The sequence below is a fragment of the Rhincodon typus genome, unplaced genomic scaffold, assembly GCF_021869965.1.
Source record: "Rhincodon typus isolate 14 unplaced genomic scaffold, sRhiTyp1.1 hic_rhity00001735, whole genome shotgun sequence".
Taxonomy (NCBI): Eukaryota; Metazoa; Chordata; class Chondrichthyes; order Orectolobiformes; family Rhincodontidae; genus Rhincodon; species Rhincodon typus.
The window spans coordinates 13,402-21,512 of NW_025967373.1; the positions used below are offsets into that span (position 1 = coordinate 13,402).

At 38.0% G+C, this 8,111-nt stretch overlaps 1 protein-coding gene across 1 annotated transcript in view; it reads right to left on the reverse strand.

Annotated features, from left to right (window-relative positions):
- The window catches only part of LOC109913135 (coenzyme Q2 4-hydroxybenzoate polyprenyltransferase), a 12,192-nt gene extending 4,318 nt beyond the window's left edge, over positions 1-7,874 (reverse strand). Inside the window, exons 1-4 of the mRNA XM_048592742.1 lie at positions 7,726-7,874; positions 5,540-5,625; positions 4,350-4,483; positions 1,892-2,080 (exon numbers count right to left, since the gene is read on the reverse strand). Of these exons, the coding sequence (XP_048448699.1) occupies positions 1,892-2,080; positions 4,350-4,388 (228 nt within the window). The 5' untranslated portion in view covers positions 4,389-4,483; positions 5,540-5,625; positions 7,726-7,874. The remainder of the gene's footprint in view (positions 1-1,891; positions 2,081-4,349; positions 4,484-5,539; positions 5,626-7,725) is intronic.
- Positions 7,875-8,111: the final 237 nt, after the last annotated feature.

Below are 8,111 nucleotides of genomic sequence, written 5' to 3' on the forward strand. Positions count from 1 at the left end.
CTAGACCCTTTTCTGATGAAGGGTCTAGGCCCGAAACGTCAGCCTCTCTGCTCCTATGATGCTGCTTGGCCTGCTGTGTTCATCCAGCCCTGCACCTTGTTGTCTCGGGTTCTCCAGCATCTGCAGTTCCTACTATCTCTGCATCTGAGATGATCAGCTTCCAAAAACCACAATGTTGCTGGGACTGGAGGGTTTGAATGGGCTAGGACCTTTTTCACTGGAGTGTAAGAGGTTGAGGGGTGACCTTGTTTATCTATGCCTCTTGTGATTTTATAAGGTGAATAGCAAAGGTCTTTTCCCTGATGTGGATGAGTTCACAACTAGACGGGGGGCATATTTTTTAAGATGAGAGAAGAACGATTTAAGGGGCAACTTCTTCTACTGAGGGTGGTTCGTATGTGGAATGAACTGACAGAGGAAGTAGTAGATGCAGGTACAGTAACAACATTTAAAAGACACTTGGACAGATACATGAATAGAAAAGGTTTAGAGGGATATGGGCAAAATGCAAGCAAGTGGGATTGTTTAGGTTGGGAAACCTGGTCAGTATGGATGAGTTGGACCAAAGGGTCTGTTTCCATGCTGTATGACTCTATTTTCCTTTCCCTAGGTATGAATCTAAGTTGCATTTTGCAAAACTAATACCAGAGCACTAGAAAACTAGTGGTTCACAATTCAAAGGAATTATTTCTTGCCACAAGTTGCTGGTGAATTTGTATACTAGTTAGTGTCAGCCCACTGCCCCTGAGGTGGTATTAACAGCTACAGGGCAAAGAAAGTCTGGGTCATTGACACTACCAAGTCAGAGGCTATCCTATTGCATTTTTAAGCACGAGATAAAGTGTACAATGAGAGACTTTATCTTGGTACTATTTAAAGGAACATCAACCTGCTGTAATGAATATAAAGTGCAGATTCTTAAAGCTTCAGGTCTATACAACATATATGCCTTTACTGTAAAATAATGCATTTAACGGGTAATCAAGAAAGAGCACATTTTCCCTAATTTAGTCTTCCTCAAACACAGATTCTTCAGTTGACGGGAAAGGAGGTAACCTGTTCCAAAGTCTCAGACATCAATTATGCTTAATGAACCATGCAGATATGTGTACGTCATTGATGTACTTGTGTATTCTCACCAACCCAATAAAGAAGTGCCTCATTTCCATTTGATGGCCAATCAATCATAAATTCAAGGTATAAGGATATATAACTAAGAATCAGCCTGCCAACAAATGAAATTGCTTCATTACTTGGGACATTTTAATGCATTAAAAGGCATAAAATAAATGCAAGTTGTTGTTTTCACCAGGGAAATGTCAAAACATTATCTCATAAAAGTTATGGAATTTTGAGATAGAACATAATATTTTCTTTGAAGGTATAATTATATGGACGAGTGCCTTGTAGAGAACAAGTTTGCTTGCAGCATGAACAATAATTCAACTATCTTTTGCAATAACCATATTCATTGTTGACTAAAACATTCAGAGTTAGCCATTGTTACAAGCCATTAATCATTGAACTCCGAATTACAAATCATATATTAAATTGATGCAGAGTGCAGCACACAGCTAACTAATTGGCAAAGCTGCAACATTCAAAATACATGTGAAATTTTGTCAAAATAATAATTGCTTCTTTTCAAAGTCACTATTCACTTTACTTTATTAAAGCCTTTTGCTGTAACTTGTGAAGGGGGTTTTGCTTCTGAAGGACAAACAAAATGCTCTAGAGACAGTATCAATAACAAGTGAAAGTGCAAGCTTTTCTCAATTTTAAGAAGAGGTACAAAAATTAAAGTTATAGTTCTGGTCCAACTTCACCCTCGTAATTTCATGCAACATTTTTATTAGCATTCACAAGTACAGAAACGTGCCAATGTTCATACCTGATGAGCCAGGTGAGCTCCAACAGCCACCACAGCAGTGTAGTAGGGTAATGTCTGTTCACTGTTTAGTCCTACCACCGTCAATCCTGTCAGCATGACTGTGCTAAATCCAATTAGCCACTGCTTGGTCTGTTCTTGAAACTTTAATGCAGTTGATTTCACTCCTACTACAGCATCATCTGTTTTATCCTAAATACAGAAACTTAGAATAAAGTATTCTCACAAATAGTCTGTTGCTTCTCAAACGAACTGTTTATCATCACATAAAAGGTAATGTCACCATAATCCTACTGCACCATAGGGTGGCTCTCTAATTAGACAGAAATGACTGGTGGTGGTTTAACCAGAAGGTCACCATGGCAAGGGGTTACCCTTCATGGTAATCTCAGTCAGTGCAGGAATTGAACCCATGCTATTGGTATCACAGTGCATCACAAATACACAAAACGTTGGAGAAACTCAGCAGGTCTAGTAGAAACAGTTATCATTTTGAGTCTGGTTTGACTCTTCTTCAAAGAGTTCTATTGTTCAGTTCTGAAAAAATGTCATACTGTGCTCAAAACATGATCTCTGTTTTGCTCTCCACAGATGCTGCCAAGCCAGTTGGGTTTTGCCAGCATTTTGTGCATTTATTTCAGATTTATAGCATCCACAGTACAGGCGACCCTTAGGTTGTAAACTGGTTCCATTCTGGAATGCGTTTGCATGTCAATTTGTTCTCAAGTCAGAACACAATGCAGGACAATAGAAAGCAGCTGTCTGAGAGTACGTCAGGTCTTTAAAATTATAACCAAATATTACTACGAGCGTTCATAAATTGGGAGCCCAAACCCCCAAGTATTTTGCCTTTGAGTTGGAAAACCACCTTGATTATAGGGGCACTCATATAAGGAACCAAGATCCCTCACAAGTAGAAACAACGAATGTCTACACAGTTGATTTATACGGTATGCATGGTATGAAATAAAAGTCCAATGACAATATTTTTAAACTAAATTAGCTGCACAAAAATCGACACTAAAGGCAGTGATCATTTTAATATAGGTTGCTGAAATGCTACTGCTGCTGAATTTGGCAGCTGAACGAACTTAATTACATTTTGAAACTGAAAGTAAGTTCTCCATATGCTTTAATTAACATTTGTTACAACATAAAACAGTACAGGACGGGAACGGACCCTTCGGCCCATGATGTTGTATCGAACATGATGCCAAATTAAACTCATTTCTTCTGTCTGCCCTTGGTCCATATCCCTCCATTCCTGGCATATTCATGTGCTTATCTAAAAGTCCAGTGAACATCTTTATTGTATCTGCCTCCACCACTACTTCTGGCAACACATTCCAGACTGCTACCGACCACTCTGCGTTAAAAAACAAAATTGTCCCTCACATCTCCTTTGAACTTTTCCCCCTCTCACCTTAAATGCATGCTTGCTAATATTAGGCATTTCAACTCTGGGAAAAAGATTCTGACCATCAACCTTATCTATGCATCTCATAATTTTATAGACTTCCATCAAGTCTCCCTTTAGCCTCTGCTGCTCCAGAGAAAATAACCTGAATTTTCTAGCCTCCCCTTATAGCTCATGGCCTCTAATCCAGGCAGTATCCAGGTAAACCTCTTCTGCACCCTCTCCAAAGCTTCCACATTTGTTGTTTTTAATGCCAACATCACATGTTAAAAAGATAAGCTATAAATTAAACACAGCAATCTCCATTACATTCTGTAATCACATATGTTATACTGGATGAGCGGAAGAACCCTTCTGAAAAGTCAAGCCAGGATACACTAGGTGGTATAACAGTTGGATGCAGCCCATTAGCACTGTGACAGAAACAGAGGTCAATTTGACCCTGCTGGTTGCTAAAAGCAATAGAAGCATTTGAACAAATTGTAATGTTAGATTAACAAGTAAATCACAAATTCACAAAAGACCTAAATAAGGCCTAACAAGTCAAATTTCCCAAATAATTAACTTGGCTTTAAAACACAAGAAAAACATGACAGATTTCAATACAAGATATTTTGTATGGAACTCTATTATTTATATTCGATGTGCAACCCTAACTCTTCCCTTTTGGCAGATGCACTTTTTGCTGGCTTGGTGCTACTTGAATCTTCCCAAACTCCTCAATCTTTCAACATTTCTCTCCTAATTTAAGATCCTCCTTAACCCATCCCTTTAATCAAGGCAACACTGGTCATAATCTCCACCTTTGGAATGGTTTCAATTTTACCCTCGCACTGTCAAAGCACCTTGGGTTATTTTTCTAATCAAATGCTATATAAATCTAAGCTGCTCGCATTCTTTTGGACAATGCCATTGCTGCAATGCCGTTATTGCTGTTCATGGCTAACAAAGTCCAATTAGGTTTTAGCATCTGTTGTGGTGTTGATAATCCAAACAAGAAGTTGCAAAATTGAAATTTAGATGAATTTTAATTTATAATCTTACCTGATGTGCATAAATAGTGTCATATATCAATGTCCACATGATACCAGAAATATAAAGTGGTAGGCAGATTGACCAATCACAGGAGCCCTTCACAGCAGACCACCCTAAAAGTGTTCCCCAGTTGAATGCAAGACCTATAATCAATAATTCAGAAGAAACCTAGAGATAAATTTCAGTAGAATTTTGTGAAAAGAATTAGAGGCAGGAATTGATTGAAAATTTGTGCTAGAAAGTGGGTGGAGGAGTGTATTACAGTAGGTAGCTAGTTGGCAGCCTGTCTTATAGCACCTATAGCATCTACTTGAGAAGATAAAATCTGTACAAGGTGGATGGGTTGGACCCCATAAGGACCAAAACCAATATCCTCAAAAGGGGTGTTTGCTAGTGGAGTGGGTGGCTTTAAATAAGCGTTGCAGGGGAATAGAACTTAAGTGGGGAGAAAACAGCAAGGGGAAAAATATGGAAATGAAAAACAGAAAAGTAGAAAGCAAAAGTAAAGGCAGATGAAACAACAAAGCAACAACGTAACATCAAAATATGCTTAAATTCTTTTACTATTAGGAAGTTAATGTGAAGATTATAAAACTTCATTAAGCAAGTTTAGGCAAACGAATTTGACATTACAATGGTGTGTACACAGTTCATGCACTTACTAACATATTTGCAGTCTTTAATATCATAAACACACAAGCAGAGTTCTAGTACAATTACATAAATAAATTCTTCTGCAGAAGGAAGTACTTTCAATTTAAAGTACTCTCATTCTACTTCCTCATTTTCTGTAATTATTTGTTCTTCTATTGTTGGGAGATGCCACAAATTAAATCATTTCCTGGTAGTTTGATAGATTGCTTTGTATTGGATTGAGATCCCCTAATGTCACTCAGGCAAATCATTCACCAAGATATTACCAGTTGGAATATGGATCTGTATACTCCTTGACATTTAAAGCAAATGCAAGAGTTGCAGAATAACTAAAAGTATCTGTCTAAGTTTATTAGATTTTTAAATTGCATTGGAGTTCATTAAGGCAATTCAAAATGTATTTCTGAACTTGAATAACAAAGTGAACATTCTTATTTTTAAAAAAACTCAACAACTTTTCTTATTTCAGACAATTTATCTACAGCTGTGTATTTTTAGAGTTATGTATTTCCTGGAAGACCAAGAACTCTCAAATAATTACATACCTAGAATTAGTTGTGGCCAATATGTTAATCTCTTCGTTAGTGGGTAAGTGACCACTAGTCCCAGCGATGCAGCTCCAAGCACAATACTGTCAAAGAAAAGGAATGTGCATCAAATATTACATAGCAAAAGTACAAGATGATTAAAGTCAACTGGATTTATGCTGATATAGGTCATAGATTGCTTTCTCCATAAACAGATTCATCGTCATATGAAAATCTTTGGGGAGGTTTGTAGCACTGCTCCAGGTTTCTATCAAGGTTGTGGTAGATTGGGGAACCCATGCTGAAATTCTGTCCAGTAAAGAAGTTTCTGGTTCTGCACAGATTAGGTTCAACGTATGACTAGTCGTAGCTAACTTTAAAAAGTATACAGTCCAATGCAGAAGAAATTGTACACACTTAAAGCTTGGTACATGAATAGCAAATGTTCCTTTTTCACATAAGTCTTAACAAAACCATTTTACAAATCTGTTTGATATGTAAAGATAAACAACATCTGCAATGTATTCCAAACAAAAACTGATCTATTATTTATATAGATGAATTGTTCAAGCCAATGATTTAAAAGTAAAACTAAATTGGTAATAGAAAAGGGTGTTGTTGATAACATTGTTTGATTAGCAATTCATTCATTAGCCTAAATATCCATCCCCGACGACACTGATTAGTGTGCACTACAAGATGCTTTACAAAAACTCAAGGGCTCTTTTAACAGCACTTCCTAAACCCACAAACTCATGACTTAGCAGACAAAGGAATGATGTGTGCGAGATTAAAAACCTCCAAGTCATATACAGGTCATTTGGATACAAAACCACTGGTTGCTTGTTGTTGGGGAGAAAAAATTCTGGGATATGGGATTACTTTCACCGCACATACAGCAGTGGTTCAAGACAGACCACCACTATCATTTCAAATAATAGGCAAGAAAAGTAAGCAGTACCCAGATATGAGAAATGGATGCAAGTACATGGGATGGTATGAGCCTGGGATAGATACACACATATACACACACACATTATTATATATACACATACATATATACAGCAAACTTTGTTTTAACTGGCACGTAATGAACTGCACTGTCGATAAACCAGCAAAAATTATGTACCCGAGATATCAGAAGTTTACTGAACTATCACGATTTCCATGATGTCCGAGTGTCAGTTGAGGGTGCAAGTCTTAGTGAGAAGTTAAGTTTTATTTCAGGCAAAGTTGCATTATTATTTAAGTGAGTTATGCTGTAAATAAAGTACAGCAGTGATGTGCATGCCCCCTGCATTATGTTTCTATTATTTAGTGTGTGTTTTTAAATTGATTATGTGGACCTCTTGATCAACCAGAATATTTGAACAAACTGTACACTCCTTGTCCCAGTGGTGCCAGCTCATAAAAAGTTTGCGCACGGGTGTTGTGTCCTATTTGGGCACTTGTTGCAAATGAGGGGCTCTCTTAAACTGGATGAAAGCACCAGCCACTTAATTGATTGCCAGCATAAAATGCAGCCCTGGGCTTTGTAACTTAGTAAATCAGGCTTCCCTTCTAAGAAGACCATGACACCATATGAAATAGGAACACAAATTGGCCATTCAGCCCCTCAAGCCTGCTCTGCCATTCAATACGATCCGACATTCCTCACGTCCACTTTCCTGCCTTTTCTTCATATTCTTGGTTTTCTTACTGATCAAGAATCTCTCTCTCAGTCTTAAAATACACAACGAGTCTGCCCCCACAGCTCTCTGTGACAAGGAGGTCCAAAGTCTCACAACTCTCAGAAGAAATTCCTCCTCATCTCTTATGCTCTCTGGTCCTAGACTCTCCTTGAGGGAAACATCCTTTCATCACTTACCTTGTCAAGGCCCTTAAGAGTCCTAAATATTTCAATGAGATCACCACTCTAAACTGCAGTGAGTAGAGTCCCCAACTGCTTCTAGCTCCAGGATCCCTGCCACCTCCAGATAATCCCAACTAACATATCAAGACCCTAACCTTTCAGCAGATGTCAGGATCATTGACTACTTTTCTCCAGATACTGCCAGGACTGCTGATAATTTCCTGTAATTTCTGTTTCTTTTCAGATTTCCAGCATCCACAGTACTTTCCTTTTATCATCAGACTAATCAGAACATCAGCCAACATTTCTTCCATCTAGTCCATGTACAGAAACCAGTGTGAGCTTCACTTGCCTGTAATCATTTAAGCACAGGAGAACTGCAAGAGCCAAACTCAGTTGACCACTCAAGAAGACCAGGGCCTGTAAACGACTGATTTCTCCAGCAGCTATAGGCCGATTTCCAGTTCTGGCAACCTATTCAGAGTCATCAGAGAAAGATAAGACAATTAACAAGGATCCTTGAGAAGAAATTTTAAACACAGCACCAATAGGCATTAAGATGACAGTAGTCAATAATCGCTTAAGCAACAAAAACAGAAAATACTGGAAATATTCAGCAGATCAAACAGTACTTGGGAAGTTCAGGAGAGAAAGGAACTCTAAATCCCCTCCACCTCAAATTCTGTATTCCTGATTCTAGCTTTATTTTTAAACAAAATACTCTCCCACTCCATAAGT